Source organism: Equus caballus, chromosome 19 (genome assembly GCF_041296265.1).
Source record: "Equus caballus isolate H_3958 breed thoroughbred chromosome 19, TB-T2T, whole genome shotgun sequence".
NCBI lineage: Eukaryota > Metazoa > Chordata > Mammalia > Perissodactyla > Equidae > Equus > Equus caballus.
The window spans coordinates 20352105-20374132 of NC_091702.1; the positions used below are offsets into that span (position 1 = coordinate 20352105).

Genomic DNA, 22028 nt, shown 5'->3' on the forward strand with positions numbered 1-22028 from the left:
TTAAGGACAAATCCGGAGTCCAGACTTGGAGACTGCTGATCTAGGGATCTTCCTGTTCCTGCACAAAATTGGGGTTCTCTTACCCAATGCACATGAAGAGCCCAATTAATCACAGCATCAGCTTTTGGGGAAGAAAGCAGCTTTATTCTGCAAGATCGATCCACAAGGAGACAGGGGGCACGTGCCCTCAGATGTGTCTCCCTCATTCAGGATTTGGAGTGAAATTTAAGAGATTAGGGAGAGCAGGCTGGCATGCGGAAACGCTGGCAGGACAGATTTTGATTGTTGGGCTTCTAAACATTTATGACAGGGTTTCTAAATGTTTATGGTGAGGTTCTAAACTTTTATGATGAGGCTCTAAACTTTTATGATAGGATTCTAAACACTTATGTTGAGATGGGGAAGGAATTTTAACGTTGGATCTTCCTGAATGAGGGACCCTCTCACTTCTGATAAGAGTCTGACTTTTACGTTCCGGTCATGTCCTGGTCCTTTGTTTCCATGGGGAGGAGAAACTTTGGTTCCGTGGTCATTTCAAGTCAAGACTTCTTCTTCTGTGCATGCTCTGGCTCTGTGACTTTGCAAATTTTCTGAAAGGCAATTCTTAATCACTCTGTTATAAGGGATGGGGACAGTGGACTTGGTCCTGGAGGGCCCACAGTTACATTCCCAGAATCCTGCACTACCTCCAAGCCCTACTAACAGCGTCAGTCATCTACTGCTCTGAATCAAAAAAGAGGTCTGTCTCACCAAGGATTTGCAAGTATAAAATCACTCAGTATTCCAGGATTTTCACACAAATCTGTATCAGTGAATATTACACATGTAATCAAGGATTTGTCTTCCTTACCCATTTTTAATTTCTTCATCCACTTCTTGGAGTATGTGCAATATAAAAGGATTAATTTTCTGGGACTTTTCCATACATAGATTATTATAATGTTCCTGGAGACTGTCAAACGGTTCTGGAGCTTTTGAAAAATAAATGCATTATGCTTCATTACATATAAGTTATCCCAGGAGCTTTTTTTCCAAAAAAAAAAATAAGTATAGATACAGATATAGATATATTACACTTATTTCAAAGATATGACTGTGTGTGTGTAGAGATTCGGGGGTGGGGAAGAAAGGGAGACAGAATGAAGACTAGAGAAAAAGAAGGACGGAACGTGAGAGAATAAAAATGCTGTTTGGAGAACCAGAGCCACAGGAGCACCACTGAGGGTGGGCAGACACTAACTTGGAAGTGACATAAAGGGAGAACTAACCTCAGTTATGTAACAGGCCTGGTAGCGAGGAAAATGATATCCACAGAAATTACATATTTCGTCCAAAATCATCCAGCTAATAAGTGCAGAGTACAGAATCAACTGACTCCAAAGCCTCTTTCTGCTCTGCCGCTCTGGGTTACGGTGACTCAAGGTTTCTTTAATGGCTTCATAAAAAGACAATTTTATCAGAGAATCTAAATTCAGTAGGGATCTGAAAAGCCACCAAGCTCCGTGGGCTTCTTGGATACCCTCTCCACCGTGCAAGTGGAAGGCATTTTTGAATATAGCTGTCAGTTCTTCCTAACACCAAGTGGAGGTCTGGCTCAGAGAAGCTCTTCACCTACCCTGGCCTTCCACTTCCTCTTTTTAAAGGTGATTTTCTCCCTGTTCAGTCCTTAATAAAGAAGAGGGAAACAAAGCAGAAGAGATCCCCTTCCTCTGTTATACCTGCAGCTTTCCTTAATCGTCTTATGTTTTCAATATTACCTTAAAGGTGTTATTTTTCCTTTTTCTCCCCAAAGCCCCCTGGTACATAGCGGTATATTTTTAGTTGTGGGTCCTTCTAGTTGTGGCATGTGGGACGCTGCCTCAGCATGGCCTAATGAGTGGTGCCATGTCGGCGCCTAGGATCCAAACCATCGAAACCCTGGGCCGAGGAAGTGGAGCACACGAACTCAACCACTTGGCCACGGGGCCGGCCCCCTCAATATTACTTTAAAAGCATTTTTCAAGGCCCAGAATTTCTGGGGTGGAAACAACACTGTCACTTTCCTAGGAGCACATACCACTGTCTTTGGTTCTGTCCTACCTTTTGTGTACGTCTCTTGGAAAATCTGTGCTCAGAGATCTCACTACTGAACCAGCCTGGTGTCTTTAGGAGCCAGCCTCTCCAAGTCTCTACATCTCAGAGATGTTCTTTGCTGAGTGGATTTCTGCACTATATGAACTAATCAGTTTGCTTAAAAATTTGCAAACAAGATTAAAGATGAGGAACATTATATTAAAAATGAAAGCAAATAAACTTTTCTTACAGTTTTTTAAAATAAACTTTTTTATATATTTGGGTTTTTTAATTGAAGTTACGATAGTTTACAACGTTGTGAAATTTCAGTTGTATATTATTATTCGTAAGTCATATTACAGGTGCACCACTTTACCCTTTGTGCCGAACCCCCATCCCACTTCCTCCTGGTAACCACTAACTGTTCTCTTTGTCCATGTGTTTATCTTGCACATGTGAGTGGAATCATACAGAGTTTGTCTTTCTCTGTCTGGCTTATAAAATAAGCTTTTTAAAAATAAATTTAACCCACACTTATTCTAGACAACTTTGAAATTTCAATATCAAAAACAAAATAAACATTCATCAGCTAATCCCACTGCCAAAGAACCACTACAATTGAGATTGGGGTATTTCCTCCCTGTTGCTTTTCTTTTATATGCACATATAAGCATTTTTAAACAAAACTGGAATATTTCAGTATAGTTCTATATCTTTTTTCAATTAACATTATATTGTGAGCAATCTTCCATGTCATCAGATATTCTCTGAAAATGTTTAATGTTAGCATAATTTCTGTCTCACGGATGATGGACATAAGAAATCCTTCACTTATTTTCGGAAATTTTCATGTGCTTAAAAAATCTTTTAGCACAATATTTCCCAAACTGTGTTCTGTGGAATACTAATCTGCAAGATGACCAAAGATGTTCTAAATAGAATGGGTTTTATTGTCAAATAAGTTCGAGAAGTGCTGAACTAAACAAGGCTAGACAGACCTCTCTATCTACAACACTTCTCAGGACGTTTAAAACACTCAGGTGCACAAAAACTCTTCAAATCGTTGAGCCTGGAGGGGAGGGAAGATAAAACCGCTCCATTTCCCAGACTTACGTGACCACGGTTCACACAGAATGCAATCTAGAAAACGCTACGTTAGTGTCCTCAACGGGAAACAAAGCAAGTAGATCTCAAACAGATTCACTTGTTGGAGCTGGGCTCCCACTGGGCTTCTTTCCTCCCTTCTGCCAACTGCCTTCCTCGGTATTAAAAATAAGACAGACGCCCCGAGAAAATCACTGAGAGCGGGTGGCTGCAACACCCAGGACAAGCAGAAATGTGTCAGCCTTACAACTCAAGACTCTGTGAAGGCACGAAGTAATCTTAGACTACAAGTAGCCAAAGAAAGTTACAAGAATTTACCTATTTAATTAACTGGCATTGGATTTAGAGTATTTAAAAGTTTCTGCTCTGTTTTTCAGCTACTCTCTCTTTTATTTAAAATTCACCTAAATATTGTAGTCAGGATTTTATGGCACCAATAATTTATTCCCTATACTGTATTCATATTAGGAGAAACATCATAAATCAGTCTACAATTTGTAAAGCAAAAACTAGGAATAACCAGTTACACAGGAAAATGTTAAGAACGTATAACCCAAACTTCATTTTTCATCCACACCTGTGTCTTGAATTTCAAATAATTTTCACCTAGAAGCACGTTTTAAAATTTCTAGGGACAGGGCTCATTTTGGAGGTGGTTCCCTACGCCCTCCTATACGGGAACAGCAAGTACTGGGAAAGCAAAGCGTCGAGGGTCAGACTTGGGTGCCTATCCAGAATCGGCTGTGTGACTTTGAACACGTGACTTAAATTCTCCGATCTTAAATTTCCTCTGATGCTGAAGGCAGAGCATAACTATGCCCATCCCACGGGTGCACTGAGGAGTACGTCAGGCTCCTGGTACAGTGCCATATTCACAGACTTAAAACAAGCATCCAAACTGCAAAGGTGGGGGACGAAGGTAGTGCAGCTGTGCTTCCTTTGCTAGAGAGAATCCTCGGACGCAGACATATTTAAAACGGAGCGGCACAGAGATGCACAGTCGGAATGTTCTCGAGACCCTCCTGCCCACTGGGCCCCGCTGGAGCTTCCCCAGAAAAGGGCCCGAGAAGAGCATCCAGACATCCTTCCCGGAGACCGTAAGAGCAAAGCGACAGACACACCTTCCGTCAGGACAACCTATAGCGCGAAGGGCGGCCCCGCTGCTGGGACTTGGGCTCCCCTTCCGCCCGCGTTTGGGGGCGCCCCAAAGTTCCGGCCGCAGCCTGCTCGGGGGAACGGGCCCGAGCTCGCCCCGGCGCCGAAGGACACCCTGCAGCTTACCGCGGCCGTCGGCCGAGGCAGGGGTCGCAGCGGGGGCGGGAGGGGGAGACTGGGACTCCGTCCAGGGAGCCTCCTCGCCGCCGGTCCACATGTCTCTCTCACCCTGCGGGCCGCGGCGGCGGCGTTGTCATGACGACCGCGCGCATGCGCCTGCCTCGCCCAGGCCGCCGGCGTGCCGCGTGGGGGTGCCCGCGGTCTGCAAAACCCCGAGCGCGGCGTCGAGCCGGCTGCGCGGTCCCCTGCCATTATCCGCTTGAGTCCTGAGGCCAGAGTGGGTAGGCAGTGACCGCAGATGCGATGGAGGCTCCCTGGTCACCACGTCTGGGTCCAGGTCACCCCGCCCTGGTTTAAAGACACTCTGAGGGAGGGCGCCCCGGCTCCTTTTCAGGGAGGAGTTCTCGAGGTTTAGGGAGCACGGGTGATGGGCTAGAGGCCGGGGCTGCAAAAACGATTATGACACAGTCCCCTCCCCAAAGTGCGCACAGACCGGCGGGGGCCAAGTGCAAAAGCAGATAGAGCACCTGCATGGATAGGGCGCGGAGCTAGGCAGCATAAAGGGCCATGTAGATCAGTCTTGTGGAAGGGCAGGGGCATCGAAGAGGACTTCTGGGAGGAGGTAACATCCTGACTGGTCGAGTGAACCTGCCTGAGGGCAGAACGGCTTGGTGCGTGCTGGAGAAGCGCAGGTACTTGGGGCTGCCCAGATGAATACGGGGCGGGGGGCACGGCAGCAGGCAAGGCCAGATCCACGTGGAGTCCTGTGCGTCCTCTGAGAAGCACAACTGCGATGGGGGAGGGCGCTGGGAGCCCTCAGATCGGGGTCAGCTGATGGAGGATGGGTTTGATATGGCCGAGGGGAGACGAAATCTGAAGTAGCTGCAGGAGCCCAGGAGAGGTAATAAGGCTTCAGCTAAGGCTGGACTTGGGACAAGGAGAAGGGGACAGAACCCAGGATAGTTACATAGTAACGTGGTCAGGATTTGGTACTTGGATGTGAGAGGAAGAAGAAGTGGAAGGAGAGAAGGAAAAGCCTTTTGTCTGGGGTTGCCATAGATCAAAGAGAAGGAAGTCCAAGGGCCCTGTAGAGGACTCTGGAGCCAGCCAGAGACTGCTTGCCTGTGAGAAGGTGAAACCAGACCGTTTATGAACACAGTTCAAAGGACAAATAAAGCGTCCCGGTCCTCTCTCCCTCATGCTCCCCACAGGCAATTCCAGACCAGTGCGCCACTGCTAAGAAATTGTTGTCCTCGGCAAGTCAGGGGTCTCTTGAAACCCTGTGTACCCCAAATATTTTAAACATCACTCAAAATAACATTTCTTCAAGTTAAACATGATGATGGTAGAAAACAGACACTTATGTGTTCGTTTCTCCATGTGCTACCAACAATGTTGAAAGGTGGATTAAATACTAAAGTGTGAGTGCAGGTACAATTCAGCGTCTGCCCTTCCCCATGCCTCCTTTAAAGTATTCTGGGTTAAGAAGGTGGAGGAAAGTAAAGAGAGGTTGAGGGTTAATTAATTACTACTCCAGGAGAAGGGAGAGAGACTCTTCCAAGGGAGCAAGAAGCGCAAAATCAGACTTTTGTTCTAGAGAGTGACTCATAAACAGGGTCAGAACAGAACAAACAGAAAAGAGCTGCTGTAATCAGACCAACAGCACCCACAGCACTGTTCTGCCTTAGCAAGACAAAAACAAAAGTATTTACACAGAACTACAGCCTGCAATGTCAAAATGTACATCAAATAGGGTGATCAACTGTAAAACTCATTTCCATGGGTACACTTCTCATTATCCCCAATGATTTCCAGACAGAGAAGGGATGCCGTTTGAAAAAAACCCTCCCCTTGAGAACCACTGATTGGGGGTAGCGGGGTGGGGGAGAGAAATGTTGCTGAGGGGCTTTAAGGAAACTTAAGTTGATTCATTAGGTGCTTATGTGTCCAGAACCCAGAGTGGAGGTCTGACTTCAATCTGAGCTTTACTAGAAGTCAAAACCAAAGAGAATATATGAGGGTGTGGAATCCCCGTGCTTCAATAAAAGGCAGCATTTACATTCCTCTGGCCCCTTGTAGTAGGAAGGTTGAGTAGGTAGATCTTTATATTAGTAACTTAACAGGTGTATCTTTGACTATAGTTTTGTAGGAGATCCAGAAATATTTTTCAAATGATTGTTTCTTTTATTGTAACTCTGTTTGAAAAGCCAACAACATGGTATTTACTTATGACTTAGGGAAGGAAACACAGATAATGTGCTACGTTGTTTCCTGATAATATGGAAGTGGAACTGAAGGATCTGGGGGAGTTAGTAGCTAACATCCATTAGCTATTTTTCCCAACTATCAGATGACTCAACAAATGCCGGAACAGAGGAAATTTCTGGTTGAATTTTCTGCTGAGCATCTGAAGTGCTGACTTCCGGTGCTGTTCCTGCATACGTGTTGTTTAGGTACTGAGTATGCAGATGGCAAAATGAGTGTTCTGTTATTACAAATGGTTTGGCCCATGGATAAAAGATGACTGAATTGTATGAAAAATTTACCTTCTCATTATCTGATGAGAAGAGAAACTTTCTCAGTGCTTAGTGGTGGAATAGTGCCCAAAACCTTCATGCTCATTAGGCAAGATGACAGTTTGAAAAACCAAATTCCAAAGAAAAAGAAAAGGTTTTGTCTAGCGGTGTGGGCAGAGGAATGAGGGGAAGATACATTTTTGAAAAGGGATAAAATACCACTTTGGGATCTATTGAAAGGAAACAAGTGTGAGAAGTTATTTCAGATCAATAATTTGGCGACGATGGGGATGGGCGCACACTGCTCAGCACGAGCCAACAATTCTGGCTAAAGAACGTTCCTCTAAGGCCTTTTTCACCTTCAGATGACTGATCAGAGATTTTCAAAAGGACACAGTTACTGAATCCCAGCTTGGGAGAACTCTTTGCTCTACAAAACTTTCAGAGCTCATTACAAGATTATAGCTTTTTTTTCCCTTCTACCATTTCTCATAAGAAGAAAACATATCAAGCATGTCAATAGCCCAGTACTAACCATGATCAGTTTCTACTCACAGAACACTTGTAAGACCAAACGTGTGGGTTTTCCATAACAAGCAATTCTCCAGTTCTCTCTGGACACCAACTAGGTGTCCTACAGTTTAATTGTGACTCTAACTACCCAGAGTTAGAACAGACCCCACTGGTCGAGGACTCAGTCACACAAGACTGCTTCCCGCTTCAGATGCCAGTCACAAGTCCCAGGTTGTCACCTGTACTTCCACCAATGGGCTACAAATCAGGGGTTCCCACGACCCCCTCCTCAGGTTCAATAATTTGCTTTAATGGTTCACAGAACCCAGGGAAACACTTTACTTACTATAACTGGTTTATCATGGAGGACACAACTCAGGAACAACCAAATGGAGGAGATGCATAGGGCAAGGTATGGGGAAGGGGCACACCACGCTCCCGGCACCTTGATGTGTTTACCAACCCGGAAGCTCTCCAAACCCTATTGTTGAGGGGTTTTATGGAGGTTCCATTACATAGGCATGATTGACGATTGACTAAATCATTGGCCATGGGTGATTAACTCAATCTCCAGCCCCTCTCCCCTCCCTGGAGTTGGGTAGGGGGGCCTGAAAGTTTCAACACTCTAATCACATGATTGGTTCCTCTGCCAACAAGCCGCTATCCTGAAGCTATCATGGGACCAGCAAGAGTTACCTCCTTAGCATAAACTCAGGTAGGTTTGAAGGGGGCTTATTATGAATAACAAAAGATGCTCCTTTCACTCAGAAAATTCCAAGCGTTTTAGAAGCTCGTATCAGGAATGTGAGAACAAAGACCAAATATATATTTCTTATTATATCGTAATATCATACCCAGAATCCTGCCTTTATAATTGGCTAAGCCATTTAGATTCCCTCTTGCCCCTGCCGAAAATCTAAAGTTTCTTACTTATAAAAGTTTTCTACTCAAGTCCGAAGCTTATATGGGAATTCACCTCAGTACTGAGTGGAGACTTAAAATTTTTCCATGGGATCTAATAGTTTCCCAGAAATTTTTATCAAAGCAAAGGGTAGTGTCACCATTACATGATTCTCCAGTCCTAGGTCAATCATAAATGGTTATTTATGCTATCAGAGAGAGTCACACACCATATTAACCTCGGGACCCTAATCTTATCTAGCCAGTTGTAATCAGACTTGGAAACAAAAGTATCAACACTTGATGTCAATTTGAGAGGATTGACTATTTTCCTAAATGGTTTTCTCAGACATTAAAGGTACACAAAGAAGGGCTAGTTATTAAACTACCCAACCCTGGCTCCTTTTAATGATGATGAAACAGTTATTCCAATGCAACAGAAACTCCACAGTAATATTGGTTTGTAATAAGGTAATTTGACCACATTCAGGTGGCAATCTCTAGGAAAAAATGCCAATAAGAAATCAATCTTCCCCATTCTTATTTACTGTGGCTGAATTACTGGTATAACTATTGCAAATCCTGGCTTTACAACCTCCTTTCATTGAGTCTGCTAATAGATATACTATATATAGCTTTTAGAGGGCCAAATTGGTTCGGGACACATGTGGGATATATCATTAAGGAGAAACAATATATGTACACACACTTTCAGACATTCTGTTACCACACACAAACACAGGTTCGTTTATGCGCCACAAAGTAGGGCCAATAACTGAAACGTCAGGCTTGTGGCAAGGAAAGAGGTTTACTATCAAAAGGCAGCCAGACAAGGGGATGGGAGTTAGAACTCAGATCCACCTCCTTGAAGGGAAAAAGGTAGGGGTTTTAATCTGGGGTTTTAGGGAAGGGAGGGAGAGCATGTGCTGGGGTTTTAGGGAGGGGAGAGGGAGCATGCGGCCTTGCTGGTTGGCGCCTTCCCACCAGCATGCGTCTGGCCTTGAAGACTGAATTTCTTTTTCCTTGACTCTCTGGACTTTTCTGGTTAGTTTTTATCTTCGGCCTGCGTTTGGCCTTGCAAGGCTAAATCTTGACATCTGGACCTTGACTTCCTGGAAAGACAGCTCACTCATATACTAAGGAGGGACAGAAAGGCCTGGTTAGTTTTGAACAGTTGATCCTGTTGAATATGCACAGCTGTAGTGAGCACAGCTTATCTTAACGTTTTTGCTCCACGGAAGATTGTGTAACTCCTTAGTTCTCCCTTCAATCCTAGGCAGGTCTCATCAGGCAGCAAGATGAACGTTTGGAGAAATAAGTTCTTCTATGTGTCTGGAAGCCCAGACGCACCTGTGTTAACCCTAATCAGGATGGCCGGTCCACACAAATTTCCCCCGATGACCACTGGAAGGCTGAAAAAGAAAATCAAGGCTGAAACCTCACACCCAAGAAGAATGATTGTAATAAAAACCAGGCTTCCTGTGAACAAATGATGTTAAAAACCTCAGCGAGGTTAAGTCAAATCTCCGCTCCTCCTCCCACCTCCTCCTATCTTCTGAGAGGAGCCTTTCTCGAATTTAGTTTCTTTATCTGTAAAACAGGGCTCATAACGGTGCCACCTTCCTCGGGTTCTTGGGAAGATTGAATAACTTAAGTAAAGCCTAGAGCACGTAATAAATGTGTTGGGTGTTCTATTTTGTCTGTATCATCGCCTCAGTCTGGATACTGTGGATGATCTAGGAGCCTTCAGCATTGTCAGGAGTTTGTGTATAGGAAACTGGAGATTTTTATCCTACAGGACTGAACAGTATTAGATTAATTTAATCTGTCTGATGACCAAATGACAAAAATGTTGGAGACAGCTCGTTCTAGACATAATTTAATCAACGATAAATATTTTGCTTTCTTTAAATAATAGAGACCAACACTGTCCCAGAGCTCTTTTTGAGGCTAGGAATAGAGTAACAAGGGTCTGAACTGTTGTGCTGCAAGGAGCAGTAATATTAAGTGAGGGGCTGGAAACACACCCCCTCCATCTAGGGACCGGGCCTCTGTGCCGAATGAGAGGCCCAGCACTCCAGCAGGAAAGCCCCCATCCTAGAAGGCAAGTCAAAGATGCTACAATCAGCCTGGCCACCATCATGTCATAGTCTTCTCCCCTTTCCCCCTTAGGCTTTGGGTGTACGTGTAGGTGTGTATTAGTGACAAAGGATGTGGTCTTCTGTAATACAATATTAACATCTTAGATTTATAAGATTTATAAATCTAGTAATGTAAATCTCCCAATTTTGTTCTTATTACTCAAGACTGTCTTTCACAATTCTAGGTCCTTTGCATTTTCATATAGATTTTAGAATCAGCTTGTTAACTTCTACCAAAAAGGAAAAAAAAAGTTTGCTGAGATTTTGCTTGGGATTGCATTGAAACAATAGATCCATTTGGATAGTACCGACATCTTAACATTATTGAGTATTCTAATCCCTGGGCATCATTTCTCTCTTCATTTAATTTCTTTCTGGGTTGCAGCTTTAGTGCATTTTGATTCACTGCAATTGCAAAGGTCCTGCTTAGGGATTTAAGCCCCTCCCTGCAGCCAGGCTTAGGGATCTGAGACCGTGAGAGGACAGGGTCTGTCTCTGCTTTTTAGTCCAGCCGACAACTTTCCCCAAGGCCACTGAGTCAACCCCAGTCTAAGGTGGGGAGACCTGGCCCTGCATTTGAGGCTGCTCCAGATTCTCATCCACCACGCTGGCTCACATGTGGCGGTTACAAGTTGGGCTGGTTTCTCCGTGTCCCAGAAGTTCCTTTGCCTATGCCTGTGGACAGCTCGACTCCTAACTGCCAGTCCCCAAACTTGAAAATGCCGCCAGGCGTGAAAGTGCCCTCTGGTCTCTGCTTGTTTAGGAGAGGCTAGTCCATCTCCAGAATTTAATTTTTTTGGCCTTCTTTGCATGCACAACTCAGGTGGCTTTAAGGAAAAATACGATATTTTAAAATATTGCTTTTTCCTAGTGTTTTCTCAGTGTTTACGGTAAGAGCAATGATCTTTTGCAAACTTCTACATCCTACCTGGAAATAGAATCAAGATAGGCATTTTTAAAAGCTGAAAATAGACAATCCTTTTTTTTTTTTTTTTTTTTTTTGGTCATGAGTCAACCTTTTAGGAGAAAGAGGAATCTATGCTTCAATACTTCTCCCAACATGAAACACAAAAACTTGCATTTTACGTTGCGTCATAATGTCAAGCACTGCATTTAATCAACTAAATTTTAATTTTTTCTCTTAAGGATACCAAGTCTAGTGGCAGGTAAACTCGAATTTCTTTTTCTTTTGACAATACACGTTTCAGATTTTGAATATTTCAACCTACTATCAAAATAATGGCAAATGACATCATAAAATCAGTAGAACAGTCATCTAAAATTCCTCAGAAAAATGATCCACAACAGGCCTCTGATAGAACATTTTTCATGGATGCTTCGAATCAGAGCTTGGCTACCATTCCGTCAGAGATCTTAGAATTACAAGAATTAGAAGAAGTGCATCTGGAAAACAACCAGATTGAAGAAATCCCCAGGGATATTCAGCGTTTAAAGAACATGAGAATCCTTTACCTGAACAAAAACAAGCTGAGGACGCTGTGCCCCGAGCTGGGGGAGCTAAGCAGCCTGGAGGGCCTGGACCTGAGCGACAACCCTCTGCTGCCGTCCTCCCTTCCCGTCCTCAGCGGCATCCGCACGCTGCGCGAGCTTCGCCTCTACCACACCGACCTGGAGGAGATCCCCGTCGTCATCTTTAAACTCCTTCACCATCTCGAGCTGCTGGGACTGGCTGGAAACCACCTGAAATCTCTGCCCAAAGAAATAGTGAACGAGACCAAACTCAGGGAGATCTACCTGAAGCAAAACAAATTTGAAGTGTTCCCTCCTGAGCTGTGTCTTCTCTACAACCTGGAGATCATTGACCTGGATGAGAACAAACTAAGTGTCATCCCAGAAGAGATCAGGAACCTGGAGAGGCTGCAAAAGTTCTTTGTGGCTTATAACAGCCTGCCCTGCCTACCCGAGTCGCTGTGCCAGTGCAGACAACTGTCAGTGCTGGATTTATCCCACAACCGCCTCCACACCATCCCGCGCGCCCTCGCCCAGCTCCCGGGGATGACGGAGGTGGCGCTGAGCGGGAACCACCTGGAGAAGGTGCCGCGCCTCCTCTGCAAGTGGACCTCGCTGCTGCTGCTCTACCTGCGCTGCACCGGCCTGCGCTCGCTGCCGCGCTCCTTCCGGAGGCTGGTGCACCTGCGCTTCCTGGATCTCAGCCAGAACCACCTAGTACACTGTCCGTTGCCGATCTGTGCGCTGAAGGACCTGGAGATCTTGGCACTGGATGATAATAAAATATGGCAGGTACTGACTCCCCTCCTGGCTACGTCACTATGCTCTCACGGGCTTTTTCTGCCCTAAGTTGGTGTGGTTCTCTGTCTAAACATCAGCAAATTCCAACTGACTTGATGGGCAAAAGTCCAGGTTTAACAAATATATCCAAAAGGTGATCATTTATATTACTTTTTTCTCCCTAAATAACAATAGGAATCATAAATAGTAGCTAATGTTTATTTGCATTGTGTATGTGCCAGTCACAAGGCTGTGTTTTACATGAATTATCTCCTTTAATCCTCACAATGACTTTCTGATGTGGGTGATACGATCCTCGATAACAGATGAGGAAAATGAGGCACAGCGAGCTTCCCTAACTTGTCAAGGCCACACCCGTACCTGACAGGGTCAAGTTCCAACCCAGAGCTGCTGGGCTCCAGGGTCTATATTCCTAACAAAGACCACCTCCTAGCAGGGTTTGCTTAACAGCGCCCTTTTCTGACACATACAGCCTTAGGCCTTAATGTTCCGCTCATGGGAGAAATGCAACAGATTTGTCTCTAGACAAACAGAACAGAGTTGTCTCAGGGAAACTCTCCCACATGTGTGCAGGGTAGCGTGTTCAAAAATGTTCATCATGACCTTGTTGATAATCATGAAATATGGGAGACAATCTAAATGTCAGGTGGTAGAGGAATGTGCAAATAAATTTTGTGCGTATTTGTGAAATGGAATACTATACAATAATTTAAGTGAATTGGAGCTATCTGTGCCAACGTGGATGGATCTCAAAATCATGGTGTTTATTAAAAAGCAAAACACCAAATTGCAGAACCTTATACCACTTATAAATTTTTAATCACACAAAACTACCTATACGCATACACACAACACATTTTATGGATATTCATATATGTCATAAAAATATAAAAATATGTACTGGAAAAAAACTCACTAAATTCTGAATCGTGCCTGCCTGCACTGGGCCTTCTTTTGACCTATTCACCAATTATTTATCTATTCCACCCGTCCCTTCCACCCAGCCTAAGGCACCTGTGAGGAAGGGTTTCCCAGTTAGGAATAAAGCCAGATGAAGGAACGGTGGTTCAGAGGGAGGTAAGAAGCTGTTGAGATATATGGCTGGGCTTTCTCTTCTACAAGAAAATAGATATCTCTAACATAATCAATAAGGTGATTATGACATTATTTTAAAAATGAGATTTTTTTCATGTGGTTTAAGAGAGCCAGAAAGAGAGCAATAGGTGGACACAATAGTGATGCAGATTTTGGCTTGACAAAGGAAGGAAATAACATGATTAGAGGTCTCCCTCCAGAGTAAGGAGCTTTTCATTCCAGGAGGCGATGTTTAAATTTGGCCTGGATGGCTAGCTATGGAACGTATTCAACCACCATATTAGAGCGTTAGATTAGAGGACCTTTTTAAGGCCTTCCAACTCTGCAAGCCTGGAGTCTGTGGATGATACCCGCACGGGCACTCAGCCTCGGTGTTCACTGGAGGGTAGGGTGTGACAAGATATAAAACCGTGATAGCCTTCGGTGTTTGCTTCCAACTGAGATTTCAACTGAAGTTTCACAGTTTCTGAATTAAAGCCTTTTAGGATAAGAGGTCATGTCACTAAATTGATCAGTTCCAATAACCAAATTCATTATGAATATTTTCATTGCAATATTACACTAACTTTAGTACTGTTTTCTTTCAATAGTGTCAAGCATTTGCTACACTACAGTTCAAAAATTTGCAATAAAGTAGGTTAGAAATTGCTCCAATTTAAAGGAGTGCATAAAAGAGAAGAGCAGAGAGGCTCAGGGAAAAAGTGGAACTCCAGGCTTTAGATCTGCAAGTATGAATACAATATATGCAAATATATATGCAAAGTTTTCATCAGTAGGAATTGCTAAAATTGCTCTACTTTTTGTTTAATAATCTGCCTCAAAACTAAAAGCCTGGGTCAAGCCCAGTGGCTCAATGGTAAGTTTGCACGTCCCACTTCAGAGGCCCAGGGTTCACCAGTTCAGATCCTGGGTGCAGACTATGCACCGCTTATCAAGCCATGCTGTGTCAGCATCCCACATATAAAATATAGGAAGATGGGCACAGATGTTAGCTCAGGGCCAATCTTCCACAGCAAAAAAAAAAAAAAAAAAAAGTGAAAAAAAAAAACCTAAACTAAAAGCCCAATTTATTGTCTTGCTATTAAAAATAACCTTGACCTGAAACCTATCTTTTTGGAATACTTTTAGTTACCTCCAGACTTCAGCTCACTTTCAAAATTGAAGATGCTTGGACTAACCGGAAATCAGTTCTTTTCATTTCCGGAAGAAATCCTTTCTTTAGAGTCTTTAGAGAAATTATACATTGGGCAAGATCAGGGAACCAAGCTCACCTCCATGCCAGAATCCATCAGGAGACTACAGGTAAGCCTCCCCAAATGAGCAGGCAAAGACGTACACACCACTGATTCCTTCAGTTGGCTGACACTGAGAAAGCATGGCAGTGTCCCCCCGGGCTGCATGTGGACTCATCCATGCTGGAAGTCCAGCTGCAAGTAAGCAGTCCTCGTTACACTTAGAGGCTTCCACTGCCTTCCTGACCAACCCCCGGGGCCAATAGTTTTTCCATAAAGTTCTCATAAAACAAATAAACACTAGGTTCCCATGCTCTCTTTTCCCTGCATAAATGAGAACCACGTCTAATGGCTTAACTCAAAAATAATTTTATTTTTTGATCATGTTCTTTAGATAGGTTTTCCCCTTAATCCCAGTGGCTAATGGCCCCCATTGAAAGAGCGTGGGAACTCACAGGTGGGTCTGGTTATTATAATTTCATTTCTCGATGTAAGGATCATTGTGGTGTACTCTCATGTTATTCAGAGTCTGAAAGAGCTGCATATAGAGAACAATCATCTGCAGTACCTGCCTGTGTCCTTGGGATCAATGCCTAACTTGAAAATTCTGGATTGCCGCCACAATCTGCTTAAGCAACTTCCAGATGCCATTTGCCAAGCACAAGGTGAGGAATCTCAGTAGATCTGTAGCCTAGTAGAGTGTGAGGCCAGCATTTCCTGTGATGAAGGCTTCTTTGCCTTACTAAAGGCCAGTCTCAGTGTTTAGAGAGCTTACACCTACCCCATTACCTCCTTGCAGGACTCACCAGCAATGTGAGAAAGGCCAGGTACCTGCTTAATACAGCTAAGAGCCTCACAAAGGCAGTAAGATTGTTTATTGGGAACTGAAAACAAAAGTAAATAGCAACTGCGAAGAAAATTAGCATTCATCTATATAGTCATTACACCACCAACAATAATTAACTGAATACCTACTATATGCAAGAATCTGGAGTTGAGGGTCTTGCAGTAAATTTGTGTTAGGTCACTAAGTCACTTGAATAAAAAAACATATTGACCCAGAGTGGTGAAATCAGGAGGGGGCACTTTCTGGAGCTACATGATTGACATGATAAATCATATATGATTCATATTTAAACACCAAAACATTTTCCACTAGGCTAAACCATTCTTTATTTGTACATCCATCAGTCCCTTCATCCACTTAACAAGTTTTTGCTGAGCTCCTACTGGGGCCAGATTAAGAAAAATTTTTTTGCCATAGCATGCTGAATTTTCGAGTTTATAGACCTGTTTTCAAACTATGACTATTCTTCTTTAATGAAAGGAGGATGAAGGAATATAAGTGGAAGCTGCTGCCTACGCACAAGACATTCAATGATTAGAAGCTAGGGGTGGGTACACGGTACTCCTATGTGATGCTCCGACCATACATTTTGATCCTGTCCTTGGTCCCTGGGAGGAAAACGATCTCAGCACTTTTTAGTGTTTGCTCTTTTCTTGTCTCTAATACTTATTTACACTGGCTCCAACAACTCTGAGTTGTTATAAAGAGAACTTGGTTTGCCTCGTTAAATCTGATGTCTATCGTTACACGGCACAGCAGGAAGCAAACATTTCAAAGGGACTGAACTAAAGAAGGCACATTTTAATTTTGCTTGTCTTAAAGATAAATCCATCATTTAAAAAAAAAAAATCGTTTCAGCTTTGAAAGAATTACTGCTGGAGGACAACTTGCTCACCTGCATTCCGGAGAATTTGGATAGTCTAGCGAATCTAAAGACCCTGACACTGACGGACAATCCTATGGAAGACCCCCCAAAAGAAGTGTGCGCTGAAGGCACTGAGGCCATACGGGCCTACCTCCGGAAAAAAAGAAAGGAGAAAATTATGGCAACAAAGGTAAAATCAGTGAAAATTCTGGCTGTCACATTTCTGCTTGCTTTGGAGAGGGCTTAGCAGCGTTAAATACATTATGGGGCTGCTCTCCACACGTCTATCCTTTGGCTCCCTGTGGAGTAGACTCTTGTTTCCTTTTGTGTCCCCCAGGGCTAAGTGAATTTTTGAACATCATCCTAGCATTTTTGTCTTTTATGTCTCTTATCTCTTTGTCAGATAAGAAGCCAACAAACAGGCAAAAGAAACCAAAACCTCAAGTCCCCAAATGCTCTAAAATTCCTGGACTGTTCCCTGGAGTGAAAAGGTTATATTAACAAAGTCAGTAAGATAAGGCTGAAATATTAGAACTGAAAGCATTTCTGGAACAGTGTTCTAGAGAGCAGAGCTCTGCCCTGCCACTAACTCGAATCAAAGGGCTAAGAGACTTGGCCCTCTCCTCTTGCCCACCAGGCCCATGGAGACATCAGGAAACCCCAGACAGACCAGGAACGTCTCCACTTCAGCCAATATTCAATATTCTTTATTCAGTTGGCCCAAGCCAGTGGTACTGGCTGCATTTGTCCTCTGACTAGTGTCCCTACTTCCACATCTACTCCCCCTACAATAGCACCTTCCACTCAGCAGTCAGACTGACGCTATTAAAACATGGCTCAGATCTTGCCCCTCCTCTGCTGAAATCAATGCTTCTCCATTTTACCTGGAGTAAGTTAGTCTTTGGTCTGCAAGACCGCCTATCAATGGCCCTCAACCATGTCAGACCTCACGCTTCCCTTTTGTGATAAATATTATGTGAACCTCCTTTACTCTTCTGAAATTAAACTAATAGATAATATAACCTACCAAATTCGCATACTTTTAATAAATTAATGTCTTAGCTGCAACATAAAGGAAAAAGAAGAGTAATTTATATTAAAACATTTATTTTAAGATGGATATACTCAAGAATGACTACACTGCAAGAACGGAAATAATACTTTTTGGCGATTTCCTAAAAGCATTTTGAAAAATCATGTAGTCTCTTTGCACATTTTACACTTTTTTGCCACTAAATTTAAATCATTGCAAAGGATTTACTTTCTAGTGAATTTAAATATTGATATTTTAAAATAGAGCTATTAGTTCAATATTTTAAATGTATCCAATGGAATCTAAATACATATTATGATTTGATATGTCGGTCAACATCAGTTTACAAAATACTTGAACAAGCAGAAATTTTGTCACTTCTTTTTCTTCTAGAACATGTATTTCCATTCGGCTCTCCCCTCAGAATTGACTTTAATGTTTTATTTACATATATAATTTTTAAGTCACATCACCTTTCATACTTTCAGGCAACAAAAATATTTATACCAATTAAATTCTAAAATTAAAAAACTTTTTCTGTGACTATAGGGTTTTTGATACTCTGGGTTGAGCCATGTTACAGTCATTAGTAGTATAAAATTGACCAAAACAATATAAAATCTATTACAAATTTTGGAATTTAATTATTTGACCTATAGGATTTGGGGGAAATACAGAAACAAATGAGAGAGACTTTCTTCCCACAGTTTGTGTGTCCTTGCATAAATATTACTTATTGCTGGAACGAGACAGGGTTTGGCATCGGTTCTACTCCTATTTTTCCTTTTACAGATGAAGCACTAAGAAACCTTGTTCCCATAGAAAAGTTAACAAGAATGGAAGAAGCTTTTTTTCCCTTTTTTATCAATATTATTTTGTTCTAAATGACCATGCCTCCCACATCTCTGAACTTCTTCTAGATTTGTATCCCAAAAAATCAGACAATAGGCTCTAAGCTGGCAAACCAACTGGTCTTCCTTCCATTTTCTTGGAAGCCAAGAGTTGGAAACCACCCGTCTTGCAGAAGGATTGGTTACCCAGTCCTTAGGGCCAACATCAATACTGCTATTTTGAATTGCCCCTTTTTTTGGTGTCCCAGAGCTTTGTGGAGTCCAGGGCAACACACTCTAGTCTGATGCAGGTGGGTGAGAGGTGTGCCGGGGGGCAGGTGGGAAGGGGTGGGTGGGAATGGAGGATCAGCAGCTGTGTTCCTAGGTAAGTACATTTCAGAACTGGGGTACACGTGGAAGCTGAAGCTCTGGAAACAGATTGCCTCCAGACTATCCAAGCCTGCACAACCCTCGGAAAATCTTTGCCGACCAGGGTGCATGTCACACGGTTGAAGACTTTAAACCTTAAGACAACAAAAAGCCCTGAACATTTCCAGAATGCTCTAGAGGACAATACTGTCCCCCTGGAAAATCACCACCCTAACTGATCTGCTGCTCTCACTCCCCATCCCGTCTTTCCCATCTTCACTTTCCTTCGGTCACAAATGCAATCCTTGGTGTTTTTCCCAGGCCCGAGCATACTCCTGCCTCAGAGCGAACACTGGCTCCTCCGTCTCCCAGAGACGCTTCCCCCAGATATGGACAAGCCTCCAGCCCTCAGTTAGTTCAGTCTCCGCTCAGTATCCTCATGCCTGCCCTTGATCCACCTTATAAAACTGCATACCCCTACCCACCTCATTCATTCATTCATCCCACAAATATTTGTTGATCTTCTACTGTGTGCCAGGCACTGTTCTAGGCACTGGAGAGACATCAAGGAACAAAGCAGACACATATTTCTATTCTCATGTTGCTTAACGTCTAATGGGAAAGGAATGAAAACATGAAATATAAAACATAAAATTATATCCTGTGTTAGAAAGTGATAAGTGGTATTGGGAAAAAGTTTAAGCTAAGAGGAACTGAGTTTCCCAGAAGTAGTGTGTGGGTGGGTGTGTTGTGGGTGTTTCAGTTTAAATGCGGTGGTCAGGGTAGGCCTCATTGGAAAGGTGACTGCCTTCATCAGCTCAGGCTGCCACAACAAGATCCCATAGACTGTGGTTTAAACAACAGAAATGTATCTTCTCACAGTTCTGAGGCTAGAATCTGGGATCAGGGTGCCAGCAGGGTCAGTTTCTGGTGGGAGCTCTCTTCCTGCCTTGCAGACTGCTGCCTTCTCCCTGTGCCCTCACATGACAGGAGAAGGAGAGCAAGCTCTCTGGTGTCTCTTCTTATAAGGGCACCAATCCCGTCACGAGGGCCCTACCCTCATGACCTCATCTAACCCTAATTACCTACCAAGGCCCTGTTTCCAAATGCCATCATGCTGGGGGTTAGGGCTTTCAACACAGGAATTTGAGTTAGGGGGACAGGACACAATTCAGTCCATGGCAATGACAATTGAATAAATACTTTAAGAAGTGGAGGGGCGAGCCATCTGAAGACTGGGAAGAGTGTTCCAGGCCAAGGGAGCAGTGAATGCTAAGTCCCTGAGCTGTGCCTGTTGGTCTGAGCAGTGAGGAGGCCCGCGTGGCTGGAGCAGAGGGAGCGAAGGGGGAGACAGGAGGGAGGGGGCAGATCAGACAGGGCCTTGTAAGCCACTGTAGGAACTTGAGCCTTTATTCTGGGAGGAATGGCGAACAACTGGAATTCAGAGTCTACTCCTGGAGGAGGGCTGTTCCTGAGTAGGTGGGAGGCAGCAAGATGCTGGGGGATTAGGAGCTGGCTGTAGGTAGGAGCACAGACAGTCCGGGAACTCGAGGGAAGGCTGAGTATAGGCACTCCCGATTCTCCTTACTGTGCACTGTCATCTCCATGTCACTTATCACATCTGTCAAAGTATACATTGCCATGTTCATTGTTCATTGTCTCTTCCCCTCACTGGAACGTGAGCTCCACAAAGTCAGTGACATTGGTATTTAGCTGCTGTTGCCCAAATATCTAGAACAGCGCCTGGCACATAAAAAGCACCAGATACTTTTTTCAAAATTTGCCTGGATGACTGACCGGTTGAGAAAGAGAGAAAATATGGTTTAGAGTTCTAATCACATTCCATTCTCCACATCTTTAAAACCATGTACCAGAACAAAGAGTTGTAACCCTCCCCAGTCCATATCGATACCAGCTGATGCTGTCTGCATTTATCTTGTTTTCAGATTCAGGCATGGTGGCGTGGAATGATGGTACGGAAAGGACTTGGGGTATTTGAAGAACTGGTAAAAATGCAAAAGAAAGGAAAGAATTCTCCGAAAGATAAGAAAGGAAAGAAGGACGTAAAAGGAAAACCTGTAAAGGGAAATAAAAAGTAATTCTATAGATTACTGAATTGAGGTAATGAACTCTGATGGATTAAGAAGGCAAAATATCTAAGAATTGGATGCCTACCACACTCAAATTATTCACAGAATTATGGTTATGTATAAAAATAAACATTCTTACTTTTACTGAAATATTTATGGATAAAATGATATGATGCCTGGGATTTGCTTCAGAATCATCAAGGAGAGGTAGGCGCGGGGCATCCAAATGAAACGAGATCGGCCATAAGCTGATAATAGAAGCATATAATAGGTACAGGGAGGTTCATTATACTATCTTGTCTACTTTAAAAACTTTTAATTTTGAAATAATTGTAGATTCACAGGAAGTTCCAAAGAAATGTACAGGGAGGTCCATGCACCCTTCCCCCTCCCTCAGTGTTGACATCTTGCAGAACTATAGTACAACAACAAAACCAGAAAATATACATCAGTACCCTCCACAGATATACAGGCACTCATCTGTGTGTGTATCTCAATGCAATTTTGTTACATGTAGCTTCCTGTAGCCACCAGCACAACAAAAAACAGAATCGTCCCACCACTGCGTCTCCCTTGTGGTACTGCTTTCGGTCACACCTACCACTTACCCCTCTCCTAATGCCTAACCCGTTCTCCATCTCTGTAATTTTATTATTTCAAGAATGTCACCCACAACTAGAAGGACCTGCAACTAAGATATACAACTATGTACGGGGGGGTTTGGGGAGATAAAGCAAAAAAAAAAAAAAAAGATTGGCAACAGTTGTTAGCCCAGGTGCCAATATTTAAAAAAAAAAAAAAAAGAATGTCATATAAATGGAATCACATAGTATGTAACATTTGGGATTGGCTTTTTTCACTCAGCATAATTCACTTGAAGTGCATCCAAGTTGTT

At 43.3% G+C, this 22028-nt stretch overlaps 2 protein-coding genes across 10 annotated transcripts in view; one reads left to right on the top strand and one right to left on the bottom strand.

The window, feature by feature from the left end:
• The window catches only part of LRRC34 (leucine rich repeat containing 34), a 21895-nt gene extending 17135 nt beyond the window's left edge, over nucleotides 1-4760 (bottom strand). For 2 of the 8 annotated variants that reach the window (XM_023623283.2, XM_014732737.3), the window contains exons 1-2: nucleotides 4438-4760; nucleotides 851-971 (exon numbers count right to left, since the gene is read on the bottom strand). In XM_023623283.2, the coding sequence (XP_023479051.1) occupies nucleotides 851-971; nucleotides 4438-4528 (212 nt within the window). In that variant the 5' untranslated portion in view covers nucleotides 4529-4760. Of the gene's footprint in view, nucleotides 1-850; nucleotides 972-1268; nucleotides 1436-4277 lie in introns of all 8 variants that reach the window. The other 6 variants (XM_023623284.2, XM_070243228.1, XM_070243230.1 and 3 more) reach the window with 6 other exon arrangements.
• On the top strand, nucleotides 4452-21159 carry LRRIQ4 (leucine rich repeats and IQ motif containing 4). 2 transcript variants are annotated; one of them, XM_070243226.1, is made up of 7 exons: nucleotides 4619-5123; nucleotides 8118-8175; nucleotides 11710-12763; nucleotides 14996-15169; nucleotides 15626-15764; nucleotides 16805-17001; nucleotides 20990-21159. In XM_070243226.1, the coding sequence occupies exons 3-7, from the start codon at nucleotides 11741-11743 to the stop codon at nucleotides 21140-21142; spliced, it is 1686 nt and encodes a 561-aa protein (XP_070099327.1). In that variant the 5' UTR covers nucleotides 4619-5123; nucleotides 8118-8175; nucleotides 11710-11740; the 3' UTR covers nucleotides 21143-21159. The 2 variants fall into 2 exon arrangements, with proteins under 2 accessions (XP_001491455.1, XP_070099327.1); XM_001491405.5 differs by lacking the exon at nucleotides 8118-8175 and having other exon boundaries at nucleotides 4452-5123.
• Nucleotides 21160-22028: the final 869 nt, after the last annotated feature.

Excerpts from the sequence above, each read along its gene's own strand:
- LRRIQ4 (XM_001491405.5), top strand. The coding sequence starts at position 11,741 with ATGGCAAATGACATCATAAAATCAGTAGAACAGTCATCTAAAATTCCT. Across the intron at positions 15,170-15,625 it reads AATCCATCAGGAGACTACAG|AGTCTGAAAGAGCTGCATAT; the intron begins GTAAGCCTCCCC and ends CATGTTATTCAG. Across the intron at positions 17,002-20,989 it reads AGAAAATTATGGCAACAAAG|ATTCAGGCATGGTGGCGTGG; the intron begins GTAAAATCAGTG and ends TCTTGTTTTCAG.